The sequence below is a fragment of the Amia ocellicauda genome, chromosome 19 (genome assembly GCF_036373705.1).
Source record: "Amia ocellicauda isolate fAmiCal2 chromosome 19, fAmiCal2.hap1, whole genome shotgun sequence".
NCBI classification, from domain to species: domain Eukaryota; kingdom Metazoa; phylum Chordata; class Actinopteri; order Amiiformes; family Amiidae; genus Amia; species Amia ocellicauda.
Genome location: NC_089868.1, coordinates 24,405,947 through 24,429,183, shown reverse-complemented (window position 1 = coordinate 24,429,183; position 23,237 = coordinate 24,405,947). Strand labels below are relative to the sequence as shown.

Genomic DNA, 23,237 nt, shown 5'->3' with positions numbered 1-23,237 from the left:
AGACTTTTTACTTCTTGGAGGCACAGGAGAAGATACTTAAGCTATCTAGCAAGGGTCCACAGGCCTAGACTAGGTAAAAATGTGGGATTGATTGTGTTTGGATTAAAAAAGTAATGGTTTCATGAGGAGACAAGGTTTTGCGTACATAAGGACGTTCACACAACCCTGCTTGACTCCGAGTAACCAAGTTAATCCCGGGGCGTATCTGGGACTCACCTCGTCTCCCTCCTTGTTGAAGTCTTTCCTGCATATGTGCGCCATGATTCCCGTGGCCAGCGCGTCGCCCATCACATTGATCATGGTCCTGAACCTGTCCCTGGTAAACAGCGAGAACACACACTTGGGTTTATACACCATTATCCGCATTGTTTAACACAGTCCGAGCGTTAAAACAAACAGATGCTTGACTCAGAAACACACACAAACAAACTTTCCACTGGACTCGACCCGTGTTTACTACAAACGCTTTTGTTTACGGACAATGAAAAGAGCCCAGGGGCAGCACCGAGGCCAGAGTTCACTTACAGCGCCCAATCGACAGCGATGATTAGAGTGATGTCATCAGTGGGCAATCCAACTGAGGTCAGCACAATCACCATTGTAACCAGGCCAGCCTGCGGGATCCCTGCTGCGCCGATACTGGCTGCTGTGGCTGTGATACTGCAAAGATAACAACAACAATAAAACATTAATAATAATCATAATATTCATTTTTCACAAATCAATGCTTCAATTTTAACAGAAGGATTTGTGACCCTAGATCATATTTTCTTATATAACATTTACCGTTGAGGAATTGCAATTACAGGACGTGGCTTTCTTCATTTTTTTTTTTTTTTAAATCATTCCCACAGTCCCCCTCTCCTTCTCCCAGCTGTGCGGAGGAAGGCCCAGGTGCTTCCCAGATGTGGAGGGATAGACAAAGCGCATTCAAAATGAGCTCAGCAGATCAGAGACCGTTTTGGAATCCGTCTCACTTCCTGAACCCGTTAACCCTTCGCTGGCCCACGTTTCGGCACGGGGACGGAATACAGGTAGTGGTGCAAACTACGGCATGAGACACAAATCTGGCGTGATGGGGAAGGAGAGATAATGCAGGCCCTGAATGGGGAGATTGCAGACTTTAGTTTGCAAGGATATCAAGGTCAATTTGTTTTTAACTGTTAGTAAATTAACTTTGCATGTGGGGCCGTAAACAACTGCAGCATCAAAAGGCACAAATTAATTCTGTATTACCACAGTGCTCAATCACATTAAACCTGCCTTGTCCTTAAAAAAACTGAGGTCCTTCCACAAATATGTCACAAACCTTACAGAGATGTATCCTGTAGATATTTTTCAATATGGATAAAAACATATTTGTATTAGTTTTTAAATCTGTAAAACATGGGTCTATCAGTTTAAATGCTTATTTTAAAATAGGCTGCAAAGTCAACAGTAGACCATAGAGGAAATTCAAGGAAATGCAAACACAAATAGGAACACAAACAAAACACACTTATGTTTTGGATTCAGAATTGACAGTGGTTGGACATTGACATTGGTGATTCAGCTCATATAAATGAATGTACTTCAGAAGTCCTGTGCTGTGCCAGTGACAATAATATAAGAACAAACAAGGAGAAAAAAGGAAAGAATTCATAAGGACAAATAGGTGGGGGAAAAAAGACAACTATAAAAGAGGTAGAAACGGCACAAGAGAAACCGCCCACCTGATGGTGATGATCTGTCCGAAGTCCAGCTCGTAGTTGTTGACCTGGGCGATGAAGATGGCGGCCACGGCCTCGTACAGCGCGGTGCCGTCCATGTTGATGGTGGCGCCCACGGGCAGCACGAAGCGGATGATGCGCCGGTCGATGTGGTTGTTTTCCAGGAGGCACTTGAAAGTGATAGGCAGCGTGGCAGAGCTGCAAAGACACATGTTTGACATTCACGTTTGTGTACAAACAGTGTCACATTGTTCTGCATCACAAGGGCAACATAGCGTTGACATATTCCATCCAATCCAGAGGTGACGGGAGACATTCCCAGTTAGCACAGTGTGGCAAAATCCCCGTTCACATTCGCTTTAATAAAGACAGATGTTTTAAACTCCCTGCACCCTCCTGAGCTGTTAAAAAACTGTGGAATATAATAATCCTATCTGAAATGTCATGTTAAGACTTTAATAATTCCCTTAACAGAAAAAAGATAGAGATCCGAACAAAACTGATGACCTCAGGATTGTTTATGAACGCAGGGCGATCATATTTCATGATACAATGAAAAAGAGGAGCACAAGGCTGTGGGGGTACCTGGAGGACGTGGCCAGCGCGATGAGCAGGGCCTGCAGGATCCCGCGGATGTACACAATGGGGTTCTTCTTTGTGATGAAGAAGTACATGCAGGGCAGGATGAAGAGGCCGTGCAGCACCAGGCCCAGCACCACTGTGATGGCGTAGAACCCCAGCTTCTTACCGATGGCCGTCGGGTCGTCCATCTCCAGGATCTTCCCGGCGATCAGGAAGACGATGCCGAAGGGGAAGTACCTGATTACCATAGACAGGAGAGAGAGCGAGAGAGAGAGAGAGAGAGAGAGAGAGAGAGAGAGAGAGAGAGAGAGAGAGAGAGAGAGAGAGAGAGAGAGAGAGAGAGAGAAGATTCAAGGATGTTTGTAAGCTCTGGCCACAGCAACTTCAGGCCTAAGGGAAGACGTAGGACATGAAACAAAAACTCCTACCTACTAATTTTACGGAATAATTAAACAGTAATGGCTACCCACTGCCTGTGCTTCATGGTGAGTGTGTGGAAGTGGATTTTAATTAATAATCACTAGTTAGAGCACAGAACCTACCAGATAACTATGGCAACGATCTTCAGGACGGCTTCATTCAGGCTTTGGCAGAAGTTCACCAAAGCGCTGCCATTGGGCCCCATCCTACCCAACATTATACCTAGGGACGAAGACAACAAACAGCCTAAGTTGCATGCCGAGGACAGCCAAACTCAGACTCTGTTTTCGTGTAAGTGAGCGGGAATCACGTTTCATCGAGATTATGATTAGAAGTTACAGCAGTCAGCAAGTTGTCCTGCACAAAACATACACGGAAATATGTTAGTGGTAAGAAATAATGAAAAACAGAAATATGCCGCAAAGACAGACGTAAGTAGGTCAGTTGTGTATAATTGAAAACTGACGCTGATTTTTTAATCAGAAACACTGTGTTATGAAACCTATGGTCCCTGCAATTGACCTTCATCTGTTTCATGTCCCCACTGAGGACTTCTCACTGATTGAGTCAAGCACCTGTTTTTGTGGAGCTCCTCAGATCACTGTGGTGAAATCCAGGAGGATGCTACAGTATGTGACTCCTGTGAGCCTTGTGATGATTAGGTTAGCTGAAGGTGTACAAGTGGTGATCAAGTGGTGACCTTTGCCTAGAACGATGTGTGTGCGGGACTGTGGTGTAAGAAGTCTCAAACACAGTGTAAGAGGTGGCCTGATCTCTAGCAGAAAGAGTTGCAGCTCCTCTTATCATAGCTGCTAAAAAAAGCTGGGTAACCTATGGCTGGGTAGGTTACCAGTCCAAAAATATGGTTTTGTGCTAAGCAAGATGGTGTCTGGTATTCAAAGATGTACAGCTTGTTCTGGGACCAGCTTGTGGAAACACTCTGCTCAGCACATAGTTGAGGTTGAATCTGAACCTAGGATAACACAGAGTTCCAGTTTTGTGAGGAGAGGAAGAAAGCAAACAAAATTCTATCCGTGGATTAGGCTCAACGGGTGCAGAGGGTCATAGATTTGTATCACAGCTCCCTTTAGGAAGAGACTGCATGGATATTATAGTGGCGTTATAATATAGTGGATGTCCCACACCACCGAGAATGGTTAGACACATATTTTGCAGATAGACTGTGTGTTCTCATGGATAATGTATCCAATCAATGTTTAATTCTTTGACCTTGGCCTGCAGGTGCTCATTGACTTGTGGATGATCATTGCACTATCCAAAAGAGATAGAGAAAAGTGCAGTGATACTTATTTGTAACTAAAAATAAATACTAATCATAATATAGAGAGAAATGCTAAAACAGACAAAAGTTGATGCCGAGAAGCGGGCGTGGGGTGCGTGTGCTCTCTTCCAGGGCCGTGCGTGAGAGACGGCGCTCACCCATTGTGGCAGAGAAGATGACAATGCCCAACACGTTCATGCCATCGCTGCTGCCAGGCAGCGAGCGGAAGATGACATCAGGCGGGGGTGTGAGGTCCAGGGAGAAGTTCTGGATATCTGTGCCGTTGTCGTCCTGGATCCCGTAGATGAGGATCCGCCGAGTGGTGGTCTCGGCCGCGGCCTGGGGGGACTTGGGGGTCTTCATGATGGGTATGATCTTGGTCCGGTACTGCGATAGGGGTCAGACAGGAAGAAAGACAGTGAGGTAGAGAGTGGCAGCCTCTGTCTCATGCACTACTCATGCAATAGTTTTTTGCTTTAGCAAAATTACGGAAAGATTTAACATTTATATTTTAATTGGGTGTAACTCAGTGACATCTCTAATTTGTTGACGAAGAAGGTTCCTATAAATCCAGTTCCATGGAAAAACACAGAATTTTCAGTTTGGCGGAGAATTTTGAGAATTTTAAATCTATGAATTCTGCAGATACATGTATTTTTAATGTTTAGTTATGTTCACAACAGAGTGTAATTTCTGCATTGTATGACATTTTTATCACGGAAAACTAGAAACCTTGTTGATGAGTTGCTTTAAACAGGAGAGATCAGTGGATGACAAAACAAATCCTCCTATCCAAAGATGCTATACATTTACTGCTATACATTAAAAATGAAATATTGTAAATATAATTCACCTGCTGAAAAGTGGCTTCAATCAGGTTGGATGGAAACATGTTTCTGGAAAAAGAAGAGAATAGGAAAATTGTAATTCACACATGTTAATCCTTATTGCAAAGTAAGGCTTGTGACCATTCACCCTCAGTACAGTACATGATTATAATCTCACTGTAGGTTTGACAGTTTTACCATTTTCTCAATTTATATACATATAAATGCAATTACACTTTGACATGTAATAAACTGTTTATTAACAGCAACTACACTTTTTATTACACAAATAAAATGGGGGAACGGTGAAGACAATAAAATAAATAAAATAAATACAATATGATACCATAAAATACAAAAATCATAAAAACCGGTGTATCGCAAAGTGAAAATATACAGTTACTTCGTCAAATGTTCTTGTTTTCGATTTTGGATGCAAGGTCACCTTTTTCTGCCAAGAGAATCTGGAACAGTTGCTGTTTTTTCTGGAGTGCTTTTAATAAAACTGTTAGTGCCTCCAGACCCATTTTGAAAACCATTTCTTCAGTGAATTCTGTTTTCAAAGAAGGGACAATAGTCTGAATACCAACGATTAAAAAAACGAAACCAAACTTTCCCTTAAGGTTTGTGAATACTGGTGTTTTAACTGTTTTATTCGATTAGTCACAGACGCAGGCAGAGACACGCAAACCCAACAAAGGACCTTCTACAACACAAGCAGGCTTTTCATTCTGACATATTATAGCTCATATATAATATAGTTGGCAACTGATCCAAGCACAATATCGAACTGACTCTTAAGCCAGATACCAGAGTTTAAGATTCAACTTGTGCCTTTTTAAACTATTCTGTTTATTATCCACTTCTGAGTCATAAAAACTTGATAGATTTTCTTCCTAATGTCAGTTGCAAATTGAGTTGTCTAGCATTACCATACAGTGCACACTGCGGGAGAGCACTGATATCAAGCAGGGTCAGGTCTAGAATCACTTTTCTTTGCCATACAAAGTTAAAATCTGTAAATGGAAGATAATCACATTTGATTGACATTTTCTTTTAAACTGATATCACAAGAGTGGCTCCATTGGTGCACAATGTTTTTGACCCAGCATACCTATACAACTCCACAACAGGTATATGCGTTGACACTCCTGCTGAGGGACTAATAACACAGCAATGACTCAATCTTGACATTTTCGTCTCTGCAACAACCAGCACACAACGAATCAGAAAAAAACGGATTAACCTTAGAGAGGACCTAAACACGCATCAAGCGGCAAAACGATAAAGTCGGCAGGTGCGTCTCCCTGCAGTTCAATTCTAGGAGTCAGTCTCATTGAAGATGATATACAGGGAGGATAAAACAGGCCGGGTAATCTAAGTATTCTTAGTATTCATGAACCCGTTTTCTGGAACAGGCTGGCATGTTAGGTAGGATCTGACCCCAATGAACCTACTTCTTCTCAGATCTAGGGGTATTACAAGCAATTTGAAATTAGGTACTTTACAGGGTAGACACAGCTGTGATCTGAAAAGGAGTAATTAAAACATCACTTATATGCTCCTTTTTCATTACCTCTTCTTCGGCTAATCTTCTCTCTCTAAAAAGAGTTTTGCCCCCATAGTGTACAACAGAGCACCGAACTGTCACTCCAACAAAGCCACTCCCACAAAGCTACTCCCACATGGAGATCTGCAGTCTGCGGGTGGGGGGCATGTCCTCTGATCTAACCAGTCAGAAGGCCACAAGCTGAAGAACACAAGTCTCCCGCAAAACAACTTGGTGGGAATGCGTCTTGAAAACAGCTCTGAAAAAATGCACTGATATTGGCTGGATGAGGAAAAATGTGCATTTCAGTTGCATGATTATACTTTTAACGAGTCCCATCCAATCATTTGGTTTCAGTTTGAGCAACGACATCCGTGCCAAATACCCTAGAAGGTCAGTGGCTTGTGATACGGGGATGCTCCACCACATGGACACTTTCAGACGGCCGACCCTGCTAGCCTCTGTGGACACCGGCTGGAGGATAATAACCTTTGTACTCTGACACTAATTAGCTTAGACAATGCCTGAGGTTAATAATAAATATTATATAAGGGCTCGGCTGTGGTCTCTGTGAGTTGTTGTGGACTCCACGGAAACGTAAATCCATGGGATTAGAACACGTTGCTGTTTGTTTAATTATGTATTTAAATTTGAAAAAATATTTGACAAATATTCATCCCTCCCCAGGAATTCACAGACATGACCAGACACATCCAGCCAGTAAGAATGGCGCTCCGACACCATGATACAATGGGCCTTAAGACCTGCATCACTAATTCCACATGCTGTAATTACTTTCTTATATAAGAGCAGTTAAAGAGGTGCAACCAAAGGCCACGGCCGTGCCCTTAAGCACTTGTCAGAGACAGTCTTTCCAATCTTATTAAGATACCACCAACAAACATTACATTGAATTGGATTACAGGGAAAAGGTGAATAGAGATATCACCTCTTTATATCTTGGCTGGATGAAGTGGGGAAGTGGCCCTTAGCTCTTCTGCATGAGCATTTAGCACGAGAAACCGTAAGCTCAGCCAACAGCAATGAGGATGAAAAGAATTGCACAGAAACGTATTCATTGATGCCAAAACGAGACCTGAATAATTTCACAAGACTATTCAGTCCTCTTTATATAAATCACTTTGCTACATCAGTGCTGGAGAACAACTGTGGAAGCCTCTCCAGTCTATATGGGCCCTGTTGGGTTTTCCTACTCATATACTGTCCCCTCTGTGTTTCAGACGTTTCCCTGCTGAGGACGTATGGTTTCCACCTGACTCATTTGGTACTTTTGGCTAAACAAAACAACATTTTGTGCATGCATTTTACAGTTGCATTAAAAAAATAATAAAGCCACTGGTAGATCATTAATACCAACCTTATTATTTACTATTTCTTTAAAATATTTTAAATGACGTGCTGCTGAAGAAGAATGCAATTTCTGAATGCATAATAAAATATGAAAGATAAACAATAGTCAGTGATAAAGTAAACCACTTAAGGCTAATTAGAAATAAGATTAATGCAGTTAATCCTTCTAATGAATATAGGCATTAATATGCAATACTTGACCGTATCTAGATTTGCGTTTGTGAACGGATTGACAGGATTAGGCTGCCTAGCTAGCATTTGATTCCTCCACTTCAGTTGCCACTTTAAAGTCATGCATCAGTGCAATCCTCCTTCAAAATCTTTCTTACGCTTTCTGTGGCTTATTGGACTCCTTTGTGGGATTATCTGGAATCTCAAGTGAGAAGAAACAGCTCAGTTTTTGATACTTTGTCTGGAAACGAAGGATTTTTTCCGCGTGTGGCAGCATCCCACTGTCCCGATGTCTCTCTCATTCTATATTTCTGTAGGATTGTGTCTGGACCAAATTCAGCAGAAAATTGGTTAATTGTCTGGCAAAATGTATATTTAGCAAAGTTCTTAGCAGTGTTATTTAACAAACTCGTGTTCTGCTAATGAGATCTGGAATGCAAAACACCACAAGCAGGCTGGGAAAAGACCGGCTGTGAACGGTCACTGCTGGTTAAAATCAACTGCTTTTGTTCTCTTTGCTGGACGCAGAGCCAGCTGACTCACTGAAAATGAATCATTATAAAAACAGTTTATTCCTTAAAGGTACATGAGGCAGTGAGGTTTGTCTGGTGGCTTATCCATGTCCCAGGCAGGGGGAGTCTTACCGGATGAGGTCGAGCAAGGCGTCGGCGGAGCTCATGATGGGTTTGCCGCTGTCCTCCGTGCTCTCCTTCTGCGCCGCCCCCCCGGGGTGGATGATGGACACCATGATGATGCCCACGACCACTGCCACGAAGGTGGTCCACAGGTAGTACGAGATGGTGATGATGCCCAGCCGGCTGGAGGCCTTGGCATCCAGGGCTGCCAGTCCTGACATCAAACTGGGCCGGAGAGCGAGGGAGAGGAGATGAAACAGAACCAGGTCAGGAAACTCACACTCCAGCTGGACTGTATGACCCACTGCCCACTAATAACCATAACATAACCAAAACCAGAAGTAGGAGAAGGAAGAGGAGGAGAAGGAGGAGAACAGAGAAGATTAATTTTCTAATAAGCATTCCAGTTTTGCAAAAACAAGACTAAACGAGACTCTTTCTTCTTTGACACGCTGTTAATATTTGATGTCTGCTCTTTTAAAACAGCGTGCAAAGCCATAGTTTCCCAGGGTGGACCAGCTCCAATGACCTGCAAAGGAGAGACGTTGTGGGTAGAATAGTGAGTAAAGGTTCAGCCTAAAACCAGCGAGGCAGGCCAAGTAATGAGCTTACGCAGGACTGACATGGACTTGGTGAGCTTGGTAATGAGATCCAATGAGTCTCTGCTGATCTCTGAGTTGTTAGCAGACTTTTAGTAAGAGGTCAGAGGTAATTAAGACCACTGAAATAAATGAGGCGGGGGCACCGTGGCAGGGACACAGACTCTGCAAAACCCAAGGGGGGCTTTGGACTGCGGGAGGAGAGCAGGGGGAGAGAGGGTCTGTTCTCATCATCATTAGCAGATTTGTGTAACTGATGGAAAAACTGGAAGCAACGATCAGAGTTAATGCAACTTAATTCAGCTCAAGAGCAGCCGAGCGTGTCGTCTGGTGACCTCTGGCCCTGGTTGCCGGAGAGCAACTGGTTTTTGGGTTTTGCCTTCTTTGCTTCTTGTCTGGAGATAAAGGTTGCTAACTTGACCGATGGATTGATTCAGTCGAGTCAATCTGAGCTCGGCTGCAGTGAGACCTTGGGTCTCTTCAAGGCCAGGGCACAGCAGGTAAAAAAGATGCGGCTACTCTGTCGGGGTACCCTGTGGAATTTCTCAATCAGGGATGTGGTCTTATGCCATGGTGGGACCATAGACTTTTGCATAGGACCACAGAGAGGAGAGGTTCCAGGGCAGTACATCAGGTTTAGTTGATCTAAGGAGTTGGTTCCTTTTCAGCTTTACCTACCCCAATAGATACAAAACAAACAAACACACAAGCAGACAAACACACTCTATCTCCAACAGCTAATGGAAACAATTAATATCGATACTCTGAACAGTACACCGAAATAATCATATCATAAGAGTACAGATTATATGACGACATCATCTTAATTATGTTACCCAAAAAATAGGCACCTCCCCTAATGCTATACTGTACATTTACCGCCTAACGATATGTGTGAATTGCATATGCGACTGATTTCCTTTTGAAAACCGAGACTTTGTCCGGTACGAGGACTTTGAAAGAGGAGAATGTTGTCCTGCTGCGCTCAACCCCCCAGGGCACCAGCCTGCCAGCGGCCCACACGTCCCTGACTCAGAGACAGGAGCCACATGCCTAATCCTCCCTGTTGTGATGTAGGAGTGGGGATTTATCCCATGTGGCTGGATTTCATTAAGAAAATGCCAGCCTCCCCTCTAATCTGGCTTTTGCCAATTGAAGTTTTCCTGTCAAAACCCCCTGAGAGAAAATGTCCCTGGGCTCTTGCTGGGCTCAGTCCAGCGTATGGCCACTTTATGAATCACTGAGTCCCATTTGCATTCGTGTTCACACAGCCTGACTCACGATGACTTCAGCCCCTGCCGTTCCCTCCCATGGTACAGTATAAACAGTATATATTGTGAGTAACACGTATCTCTTCCCCAAATGAGTAAAATATCTACAGCTAATAAACCAATCAACAAACGAATACAAAGAAACAATACTTATTGAAATAAAATAAATAAAGCAGTTCAGTGTTCTTGAACTCTATATGTTTGGTTAAAATTCTACTGTATGCAGTTCTGCCTGTTTTCGAACATGATCTTAAACCAAACTGACTCTCCAACCCCCATCCTGGAGACCTGGGTGGACTGAGGTGGTCCTGCTGTTGCTGATGGTGTAGGGTTACTACTCTAGGGCCAAGACCAAATCACCTGCCCACGAATCACAAATTACAAACATGTACCCTATCTGGTTTTTATTTTCAAGTAGAAAGTGGCTTGTGACAATAGATTAAACTGCAATACAGGTTTGTAATTCTGCAATTTGCCAGTACGTCTGAATTTTCTTTTGGTCAAGACTTCGGTAACTAAATACAGTGGGACCCGCCTGTTGTCACTGGGGGTTGTAAATTGTGGATTTGTGCATGTTGTCCACCACTGTGGCCTACAGCCTAAACTACGTAACTGAGCCACAGATCTTTTCTGACAGAACTCATTCCCAACTAATCTACCAAGTTGCCTTTTACTGAAGGCAAAGTAATTCACTGGATCAGCAGGTACGTCGTGAACTTGGCGAAGGTCATCTTAAATTCCCTCCTGAAAACCTGAAACGACATGCTGTGTTAATTGATTCAGCCTAGGAAGAGGAGAAGTGATTTACTGGAATTTTCTTCTTCTCCTTTAGTGTGTGTGTGTTTTTTCCTTCCTCTGTGAAGTCTATCATGATTGAGCGCACAGCAGCATGAATTGACATTTACTGGAATTGGAATACAGAACGTTACGTGGAGATCCTGTGATCGTGCCACTTGCCAACCTGGTTGGGTCTTCCATTACCTTGCATTGCCCTGCTAGTTACCATTAGAGAGGTCATACCCCTTTGTTCAATAAGACCGGAGGCATGACTGTTCTCTCTGGCTTGCCTTTAGCCTTTACTCTGTCCCTGTGCTTTGCTTTTCGTGACATTCGTGAGCCATCCTGGGTTCTCGTGAATGGATTGAAGCCTTGAAGTTTAAGTTTTATCTTCCTTTATTGCAAAATCTTTGGATCTAAGCTTGAAGTGTAAACTACACTGAACAGAACTGTGAAATTGACAGGGCGGTCAAATATGTTTGATTGAATCCAGGCGATTATTCTACTGTAGCCGGTCACAAAATGCTGTTTTTGTTGTCTTTTGTTGTCTTTTCATTCGTTAATGACAGGTATTATCCATTACATGTATAAAACTGAGTATAATAAGAAAAAAAAACTGTGTGATCTGATAGAAAATGCTGAAGGAGAAAGAAATCTGATCTGGGCAATGGAACACACCTACCGAGAGAATGCAGCCCCACAGGAGCAGCTGCAATGCAATTATTCTGGCACATTAAATTGTCTGACAGAAGCAAAATAATAGTATTACAAGTCATGACTGTCGATTGATCGATAATCTCTCGGAGGCTGTGAAAGTGTACATAAGGAGATTGATGGGCATGTTTATTGAACACAATTTGAGCTTCAAGGTACCGGTAGTTTGTTATGCCAAGATGGTTCATGTGGTCTGTCTGGAGCAGCTCGATGATGCACAATGCACAATGATGCACACAATGAACACAGCGGGTCTGTGGTTGTAACCCGCCATTTCTGTACATGGGGTGGGCCGAAAATTGCCCCTTTCCAAACAGCTGCATCGTGAAACATGACTTTGTTACTTTATTGTGCATAAACCTTTATTTAAAAAGCAAAACAAAACATGTATATCATTTTAAATCACTTTACTGGTATGGTATGTGATGTTGTGAACTGGTTGCAATTTCCCCCCCAGTAAATAATCCTGGAAAAATATCCCAAAGCCGTGCCAAGCTTAGGTTTTCCGTGAATATGAACTGTACTGATTACTGGCATGAAAACAGACCATGCAATAAAACATGCTGAGAGAAAAGGTCAGATCGCTTGAAATGTCAGGTAACTGACAGCTAGAATTTGTACTAGCTAGTGAAGTTTATGAACTTTTTGAGGATCATTAATAGTAAAATAACATATGCTTCCCTCGCTCCACCCCTGGCTTCGTGCTGAACTGTGGGTAGTGCTGGAAGGTCTCATTTTCAAACTTTCAGTGGGTTTGTGAACAGAATACCGGCGTCTTAGTTTGATATGATTTCTGGAAAAGACTGTTTCTTTGGTTTTACTCTTTACATGGCTTCAATACTTAAGTATGGATAAGAAACACAAAAACAACAGCAAAATGCCCTCTGGATTTGTCCCCATGTTCTACACTTGAACAAAGTGTGACATCCCAGTGTGGCCATTGTACATTTTCAGAGCCAGAGAGAGGGAATCTGTACATTAAAAGGGACAGTCTCAACTAACCAGATACTAAAAATACTAATGTAAACGAAGAGCAATACGACACCGTGGCAAATCCAAGTTGCCATCAAACAATTGTCAAATAACATTACAATTAAATGTATTAAGCCACATTCCATGGAATCAATGTTCATAGATTAGAAAGTACAGAAGATGAAATGTCTATTTTAACAAAATCAACACCGTAAATTTGCACGCAAAATAATAAATGTAATTACCGAGCACACAATGTTACTCTACAACAATCAGGGGGCCCCATGTAGTCAGGATAACACTTTTTTTTGTACACGTTTCTCAGGTCATAATTGTTGGTAGCAAAACAGAACCAAACTACAACGTCACCAGATCAGGAGCTGGCTGTCTCTCATGTGTGACAGTATCTATGCCCCAGTATCAGACTGGTCAAGGAGACTGACCTAAAACGGTTGGCCAGTCGTGGTCCTTTTCTAGAACTGCTGGTAAGCTGCTAGGTGAGGTCAGTGGTGGAACAATTAAAGCAAACAAAACAGAAACAGGTGAAACACTTTGAGCACTTCAACTGGGAGCAATCATTGTATCCTTTTATGGATAGTTACCAGGGCTAACAGATGGGAAAACAGATGTTGTTGATTTGAATAAACTGTAGATATCACGCCAAACAAACCCGAAACACCACACCCGGCGCTTCTTCGTGCCCTTGTATTGCCAAACCGCTTCATTTGCAATACAGAACCATACTTCCAGAACAACCTGATGCTAATCAAGGCAAATGCTAGATCATCAACAGATCGAGAGAATACAATGGCCAGCTCTGAACAGACACTCTGTATAGCATCCATGGCTGTTAATTAGGGAGAATATCATGTACTCTTTGCACAATGTGTGACTAGCTCTGAAGGCTGCAATAGACAGATGTCAGAAGTATTTTCTTTTATTTAAATATTTAAAAAGCGCACACACCAGACACATAGCAGCAGTCTGTTCTGAATGATGATGAAGCTATTATGTTCTATACTTGAAAGCAGGATGTGCCCGTCTAAATGATAGGAACAACAAAACAAATTAAATCAATACAGGAAAAAGAAAGTAAAAAAATTACAGGTATTCACAATGTCCAGGGGATAAACTGCGCGGAGGCAAAGAATGGACTGAAACTAAATTGCTCTGGAACAAAGGGGACAGAAGGAAAGTTGTGTATTGAATGCATATTATGTGGTATATTACAGACTGTTCCCTGGCTACAAATAGGCAGTTTTCTGAAGGTGGAAAGATCTTCAGACTAAAACTACACAAAAAAGAAAACCCATTTGATGGTTAACTGGAGCATTTTACATATCATCCTAACCTTGTCAGGCTAGGAAGGTTTGGCTCTCCCCTCAGAATGGTACTTTTAATGAAAACCAGGGACTGCAATGCGAGACATCGCCATATGGGCCGGTCTGTGCCGAGCGCTAATGAAAAACTCACTCCGCTGCGCTGGTGAAACGATCCACTGGAGCGAAAGTGTGTCGGATCTCTTGATTATGGCCTTGTCACCTCCTGTAAGAAAGAAGGTGGGCAAATGGTGCCGAAGCCCAGCTGGAATCGGCGGACGCACGGCGCGGCAGGTGGCGAGATGGAGCCTCACCCATTTCATCACCAAATCCCAGGGGCTGTGACCTCAATCCAGGTTAACAGACCCATTTAGAAAATCCATTTAACATAACACATAAATAATAATAATAATAATAATAATAATAATAATAATAATAATAAATAGAAATAAACAAAAAAGTGTCATATCAGTATTTAGAGGACAGAAGTGCAATTACGGGCCGGAGAAACAGAAAGGGGGCAGGCAGATACTGTCTCTCATGTTCATGTGCACCGTGTCTCCGTCAACACAAGGGCATTATGGGAAAAGACTGCAGTATGGCCATTTAATTATGATCTCTGCAGCACTCTGATTAAAAGGTAATTATTGGGCTCCAGGTGGTGAAGTGATTACAGGCTTTGCTGAATGGCAGTTCAGGCGAGTGGAAGCGTGTTGAGAAATAAAATAAGTCCCTCTGTCATTCTATATTTCTCCAACAATTTAAAATAATAATAATAATTATCACTTCGGTTTGGTGATCAGTTAACACTGGAATAAGAACATAAGACAGTGTCCAATCGAGAGGAGCCCATTCGCCCCATCGTGCTCGTCTGGTGTCCATTAATATCTAAGTGATCCAAGGATCCTATCCAGTCTGTTTTTGAATGTTCCCAAATTGTCTCTTCAGCCACATCGCTGGGGAGTTTGTTCAGATTGTGACGCCTCTCTGTGTGAAGAAGTGTCTCCTGTTTTCTGTCTTGAATGCCTTGAAGCCCAATTTCCATTTGTGTCCCCGGGTGCGTGTGTCCCTGCTGATCTGGATGTATTCAATGGCTTATAAATGAATAAAATCAGGCAGGACAGTGGAGCTCAACGACCGGAGGTTAGAGAACCACTGGTCTAAGGTTTAGATGGGGCCACGGAAAGTCTTCGTTGATGTTTTCCTTGAACCACTGTGTTGAACTCTCAGCTGTGCGTTGTGTTCCCCGTATTGACCCTCCCAATCCATTTCTCTCGATGCTGGCAGGACACTGATGGACAGTGGTCTAGAATATCCCAGTACAGTCCAGCGGTCCTGGTACCATTTCAGAGACAAGATCTACTGAGCACATGATCTGTGGTACAAGTCTTTTTCAGTAGAACAGATCTCGTTTGGTTTCTTTTGGTCATATAGCGTCTAAGTAACAATGGAGTCTGTAGGTCTAAGAAGCAAAACTCACATCCCTGGGGCAGGCTGGCATCTCTGCCCCTTTTCACACACGAGAGAGAGAGAGAGAGAGAGAGAAAGGAAGTGGGGGAAAAGAGAGCTAGAGAGAGCTAGTCCCATAGGAATCTCTCTTCGGCCGGCATAGGAGAGAGGACTAGCTCTATGGATCAGGATATCAGAGAGATTAGAGTGATTAGAAGAAACACAATAATCCCTACAAGAAAGTAATGGCAGAGCATTAACAGCCAGCACGTCACCTTTGCACAATAGAGGCCCGTGCCAGGCAAATTCCACCACAGCACGTTGGAAGCCGACGTTTAGGAAATAAATAAATCAAAAGGGTACCCGCCGACTTAACCCCCACCGAGCTCCCTGGCGTGCGGTCATCCCAGGCCTGTGGATAATATTATACCTGACGCTCTTGTTTGTGATGATGGTGCTTTAACTCCCTGATGACGCGTTATCTGATCCTAAACTTCCTCCCTTTTATTTTTTCTTTCCTCTGCACTGCCTCTGTCCTTAAAGGAGGCCGCCGACTTGAAAACAATTATTTCCCAGATGTTTTGTATCCAGAAACAGGTAAAAAAAAGGCTTAATTGGAAATGGGCTTTTAATAAAGCTTTATTGCACGTATTCAATACTCAATTGGCATTGGCTGTTTTCATTTATTCCGAATAGGATTTATAGCTGTCTACGTCTGTTTTATGTTTCTTTCCTTCTGCTGACCCTTATGTTCATGCCTCTGAGGAAAACATACAGGAATTCATGAGAAAATATAAACAACAACCGAAGAGTTAATTTCTTTAAAGAAAAAAGGCAGTAGATTTGCATTGAAATGCTAAATGGAATATACAGAGGAAAAGCCAGAGAAAATTACCAAGTGTCCCAATACCTTTCTGGTGAATTATTCAGGTTTTCCACCACCACCAAAATTCCACCACCATTAATAATAATAATTCCAATCCCATATGCTATTTGATAATTATTAATTTCAGTGACAACAAATAGATGCTCTGATAGGTGGAGCAGTTCAGAAGAGGAAAGGCTAGGCCTACAGACGTTTTGAGCTAATGTCTATTGGAGTATTGTCAAGGTTGATTGGTTTTTCTAACCCCTGGGACGCTGTATTGTCGTGTACTGTGTATACTGCAGACCCCAGGGCTGTGCCGCCTCAGGTACATCATTACACAATTCCTACAGCAGGGAAATCAGGTGAAATAAATAGTTTTGTCTGTGTCTCATATGACTTTCTTGGTATTGTAAGTATTAAGAGAGATACACTTGTCCAAGAGCACTGAACACAGCTGGAGGGGAAACAGACTGCAGGTGCCTGTGTCTCCATGCATTTCATTTGTGGATTTCTGCAGTCAGGTCAAAGGTTAAAGTGGAACGTTTTTATAATCAGGAATGTGTTAGCAAAGTATTCATAGAGTCTTCATAGAGTCGCCTGATAGGTTAAACCGCCTGCATACAACACGTTTGATAAGTAAACGGTAAAACAACAACGCTGTGTATGCTACAGTTAATGCGGTAATTCTAAGTCTTGACAATCAATTAAGCAAAGTGATGGTTCAGCCAGGAAACTGACTCGATCACACACAGAAATAATAAGCCTGTCGGCACGTTCATTGAGATTTATTTTCTGTGGTGGCCAATGTAGCCAATGTGCTGTTCATTGATATTTATTTCCTGTGGTGGCCAATGGGCTTATTCTTTCTGTGTGTAATGGAGTGACAGACTGTGGCCCCTTGAACGTGAGGCCAAAGCCAAAAGTCTCCATAAACTAACTGTAACACATTGTCATTAACTTCACGTTGTCCTGACTGAACAATAAGCGCACAGGCCTCAGTCAGCCTCCTGCCAGCAGCATCTCAGTCTTCCCAGGCGGTCATGGCATTGCACGCCGTCTACAGCTTGCGGTTTACTGATCCCAATCCCGGCACATTTCCGTTCCTGCTGAAGGTCAGCGCTGTGATCCCATCTTCTCCGCTAAGATCATTTTCCAATTAAAGTGTTACTCGTCGGTGAAACATTTGGTGTCACTCCTGAACTGTGCTCCAACTGTAATCCACCGGCTTCACCGGTTCCCACGCTCCCCAGCTCCTCTCCTCTCTTCTTTCCTCCTCCTCGGACACGTCTTTTCTTTTCCTTCTTTTTATTGTGATGGACTATTCCTAGACATTGTGGACCTTTCCTTCATAGTCAGCCATGAATTTATAAACAATTTAAATTATAAGCACATGTTCACAGGATTATTATAAGGAGTACAATCACTATTATTATTTTTATTGTTATTATTGTTATTACATAAATACAAGGTTGGTGTTAGACAGTTTTGCCTACAATATATGAGCTCAAGTGATCAGGCTTCGAAGGATTTCAAAGTAATAAACAAGGGTGACACCAGGGACTGTCACATGTCAGAAGTCAATCGTCACATCAATGTGAGCGGCCGAACAAGAGGGCAGCACTCTCGATAGGCTAGACAACACAGAATCACTGAAACAAATATGAATCGGACTTAAGTCCCTGCATGGGAATATATATATACAGCTCTGGAAAAAATTAAGAGTTCACTGCAAAATGATCAGTTTCTCTGGTTTTACTATTTAGAGGTATCTGTTTGGGTAAAATTAACATTTTTGTTTTATTCTATAAACTACTGACAACATTTTTCCCAAATTCCAAATACAAATATTCTCATTTAGAGCATTTATTTGCAGAAAATGACAACTGGTCAAAATTACAAACATATGCAGTGTTGTCAGACCTCGATTAATGCAAAGAAAATAAGTTAATATTCATTTTTAAACACAATACTAATGTTTTAACTGAGGAAGAGTTCAGAAATCAGTATTTGGTGGAATAACCCTGATTTTCTATCACAGCTTTCATGTGTCTTGGCATGCTCTCCGCCAGTCTTTCACATTGATGTTGGGTGACTTTATGCCACTCCTGGCACAAAAATTGAAGCAGCTCAGCTTTGTTTGATGGCTTGTGACCATCCATCTTCCTCTTGATCACCTTCCAGAGGTTTTCAATGGGGTTTATGTCTGGAGATTGGGCTGGCCATGACAGGGTCTTGATCTGGTGGTCCTCCATTCACACCTTGATTGACCTGGCTGTGTGGCATGGAGCATTGTCCTGCTGGAAAAAACAATCCTCAGAGTTGGGGAACATTGTCAGAGCAGAAGGAAGCAAGTTTTCTTCCAGGACGTGGCTTGATTCATGTGTCCTTCACAAAGACAAATCTGCCTGATTCCAGCCTTGCTGAAGCAGCCCCAGATCACCACGGATCATCCACCAATTTTCACAGTGGGTGTGAGACACTATGGCTTGTAGGCCTCTCCAGGTCTCCGTCTAACCATTAGACAACCAATTGTTGGGAGAAGCTGAAAATTGGACTCATCAGAGATGTCCTTACTCCAGTCCTCTATGGTCCAATCCTTATGGTCTTTTGCAAACCTCAGCCTGGCTCTTCTTTGCTTCTCATTGATGAAGAGCTTTTTTCTAGCATTGCATGACTTCAGCTCTGCCCCTAGGAGCCGTTTCAAACCGTCCTCGCCGTGCACTTCACCCCGGCTGTTGTTTGCCATTCTTTTTGTAGGTCACTTGATGTCATCCTATGGTTGTTGAGTGACATTCGAATGAGTTGGCGGTCATCCCGGTCAGTGGAGAGTCGTTTTCGTCCTCTGCCGGTCTGTAGCTTGTTATCCCCAATGTCTGCTGCTTGACCTTGTTCTGATGAACCGCCATCTTTGACATTTTAAGGATGGAACCAACCTGACGCTCACTGTATCCGTCTGCCAGTAAAGCCAGAATTGAACCCTTCTTTTCACTCAAAACTTTCCTTTTCAACTCTTTTGGCATGGTCAATAGTTATTTTTTTATTCCAATTACTTTTGAGGTTGTACTAGCACTGTTTTTGCTGTCCAGCTGGTCCTATTGCAAGAGGATATTGATGACCACAGCAGTGGTTTTTATACTTTTCCTTGTTAAATAAGATTTGGTTCAGGTGATCACCTAATCAGTAGCTCATTCAGTACAATGAGGTGCCTGTGTTGGAATTCAACAGACACTGCAATGGACTGGGTGCCATACATTTAGAGATGCTGATTTAAGAAAAAAATGCAGTGGTCTCTTATTTTTTTCCAGAGCTGTATATATAAAAATATTTTGAAAAATCTGGCTCCTGTCTGGCAAATTCCCATCTGTTCTTATAGCAGCCAATAAAGCAAGACTATGCGCAGTTACAAAAATTGCCAACAGTTGCATATCATAGAATCATCCAGAAAAACAAAACAAAGAAACAACTGCAAAGCAAAGACTGTTTTTCATGTATTATTTAATTCAATTTGGATGTATTTACGACATGGAAAATTCCAGACCTGAGCAGGAGCTTTATGTAGCTGATACTACAAATGGTAAAACTAATCTGGCAAACATTAGACAAGCGACGCCCTTTGCTAAAGCTGAAATGTCATGAAAGAAGTGTAAATTGTTAGAGTAAAAGTCTATTTGTAGCTGAAGAAGTGGCCCGGTTCCTTTCATTGTGAAATACATGCATGAACTCACTATACAAAATGTTGCTAACCGGGCTTGTGAACCACGATAACGTTTTTACAACAAAGGGAACTTCTCACAACCCAAACTGAGCAAAGCTCCAGTCCGAATGAGAAATCATACACTGAGACTGTGGTTCGCTCCTGAACTGAACCCAAAACAACAAACCATAATGTTTTCCTGCTGCAATCCCAACATCGCTCCCATGTCCAGCTTTACACAAACAACAGGGGAGCGCAATAGAAAAAATAAATATGTGAAACTATAAAACAAGATTACTCTTATCAAGTGAAATAACAGCCTGTTTAGTCTGCCCCAGCATGTTTGGCAATCAACGTTTTGGCTCCATGGCCTTGCCTGGCACTACATACAATCTCGATCCTGCCAAGTTGCCACTATGAACACATGGGACCCCCGTCCTGCTTCAGATCTCTACTAGAATACAGTTTGTGTCCGGTTGGAACCATTTTAAACGTGTGAAATTGGGCGCCCTTCACAAATGGGCCATTTTGACATTTTGTAGTGGAAATGTGTGCTGAAATGACCACCTGCAGCACAAGAGCGAAAGGTATATATTTTGGACAGCAGAGACATCCTGGTTTAAAGAAGGCAGGTGTAGTGGAAATATATGGGCTGAGGAACAGGTAACAGAGGGTATAGGAGTCTACCATGGTGAGGTGACACCACGTGGGCTCTCAAGAACTCACAAAGCCCCCTTGTCTGGGCACTCAGGTTTTGGGTCACAGGTTCTGCAAGGTGTAGATCAGTAAGTGGTTCTGAATCTGTGGTCTGAGCACGTACACCACACGGGAGCGTTTTTAAACAGCTCTTCACAGCGAAGGGTCTAGGTGGTCCTGGGTATGACACTCACACGGTTGTACCTGGAGCTCCGGCTCATCACTGCCCTGACCGGCGCCTCTGGGAAGGATGATGCCTCACCTGACATCCTCCTGTGAGTTTTAACTACTGCATCGTGTCAGCACGAGGGCTTTAAGCACATTAAACGAGACGAGGACGTCACCAGGATAACTAATCTAGAGCAATTAATCTGCAGCTCTGCTCCCTGCAATAATCAGCTTGAATCGCTCCTAACATTGTTAAACCTCCTTATTTTCACATATTTCAAGCAGGACATGGTTACTGGCTTTGCCGAATTTGTGGGGGAACTTGCCTTTTCCAAAGGAAAATGCTTTGTGGATAACCCTCACTGTCCAACACAGTCAGCACTCAGTCAGCGGGAAAGTGCTCACTAGCATGCTGATATCTCCAGCAAAAGCCCGATCCCACGACTCTGAAGAAATCCTGGCAGCTCTTATTCCTGCTCCTTCAAGTGAATCGTTTGTCTTAGATCGTGCCCTTGGTTTCAATTGAGCCCAGGGCAATGCACAAATTGTATTGGCAATGAGCCTGTTCTGTCCGAAATATTTTAAAAAGACCCACATTGTTCTTAATGACCTCCTGTGAGGTTTTGGTAAAGCAAACATTGTTCTGACGTTTTAGTAGAACGAGCCATTTGCTTTATAAAGTCCTTCCAATCTATACTTTACAACATATTAAACAAAAATATTCACCACTCAGATTGGCAGGAATTACAGTGGGACTCAAAAATAAAAAGTGTTTGACACCCTGAACTACTTGCCATTTGTCAAGTTTACCAAACAGAAGGGCTGGGGTTAAAACCGGCAGCCCAGTAGGTCAGTGCTGGCCTGAGTTACTCTCCTTTTCCCTGTAACAAAGAGAGAAATTAAATGACAGACCGCCTAATCCACAAAACGATGGGGTTAGCAAATGATTTACTGAATCCAACAGATTATTCCAGTCCAATAATCATGCAGAATAAATAAATAAAGAATTATTTTTAGAATAATGGATATATAATCCACCAGGCCACATGCTGTGTGTGAATTCGAATTCACAACTTCAGGGCAAGGTAGCTGAATGCATGACCACAGGTGGATGTTTGTTTTCTTTCTTTTTGATTCATTTGAAAGGGCAGAGGAGAATCAGAGAGAAAGCAATCACGGAGGAAAAGGGATTATCTGTATATGTGTTATCTGGAAGCTTTTGGCCACGTTCTAACTGGCCCATTGTCCCATTCATTAAAACAACAACAAACACATATTGAGCTGTGAATTCTGTTTCACATACTGATAATCTCTTAATATATTTTAATACTTTTCTTGGTAATGCCCCCGATGAGAGGACTGAGAGGTGGAATACACCTAAGCCCTAATATCCATATGTTAAGCTCCTACAGAAAAGCCATGGCAAACTAGAACTTAAAGGTCAACTGAGCAGTATGAATTAAAAAAAAAAAGAACAAAATGCATTGTATTTCCTTATTAGCTCTAAGATTATGTTGTTGTTTTTTTCTGCTCTAGAGCTTTGCTTTTAATGATAAGTGCTTAAAATAATGATCTCCCGGCTTGCCTGCTTCCCTGCCCGACCTCTGGCCCTGTTTCCTCAAAAATGGGGAGAAGATCTCAGCTCCTCACCCCCCTGTTCAGGCAGGGCCAGTTCAACAAAGTGGTTATTGTCTTTCCATGATTAAAGGCAGAGCTCCAGATGTGACTAAATGAGAAAAACATTATAAACAGAATAAATACGACTTAATGATTTTGTTGTTCGTTGTTTGTCAAAGAGATACGGTTCAGTTGACCTTTAAATTTCATGTCGTTAGGCATGTATCTGATTTTTTATTGATTCCTAAACAAACGAGCTTTCCACATAGAGATCCGGAATCAGACCGGGTGTCAGATAGACCTTCACGGAGAGCTGTACTCAAATTAGACATCACTGTGGGTGTGAGACCTGCGCAGCCTGGATTCACATGCCCAGACAAGCACTAGTCCTGCCCAGTGTTAATGTAGGTAACCTACTCCAACAATTGTGCTAATTGGGGTCTGTAGAACCATCTGCAAAATGTAAACAGATGATTCTCTTCAAAACAAGAATATATTGAATTCGGAAGCCAATGTTTTTGTTGTTGTTGTTGTTGTTGTTGATGAT

General features: G+C 42.5%; 1 protein-coding gene across 2 annotated transcripts in view; it reads right to left on the bottom strand.

The window, feature by feature from the left end:
- Positions 1–23,237, bottom strand: part of LOC136714578 (excitatory amino acid transporter 5-like) — a 44,694-nt gene that overhangs the window by 4,164 nt on the left and 17,293 nt on the right. Inside the window, exons 3-10 of one of the 2 annotated variants that reach the window (XM_066692132.1) lie at positions 8,556–8,771; positions 4,847–4,889; positions 4,152–4,380; positions 2,834–2,933; positions 2,295–2,528; positions 1,713–1,907; positions 526–660; positions 213–316 (exon numbers count right to left, since the gene is read on the bottom strand). In XM_066692132.1, coding sequence (XP_066548229.1) covers positions 213–316; positions 526–660; positions 1,713–1,907; positions 2,295–2,528; positions 2,834–2,933; positions 4,152–4,380; positions 4,847–4,889; positions 8,556–8,771 — 1,256 coding nt within the window. The remainder of the gene's footprint in view (positions 1–212; positions 317–525; positions 661–1,712; positions 1,908–2,294; positions 2,529–2,833; positions 2,934–4,151; positions 4,381–4,846; positions 4,890–8,555; positions 8,772–23,237) is intronic. The other variant, XM_066692131.1, reaches the window with a different exon arrangement.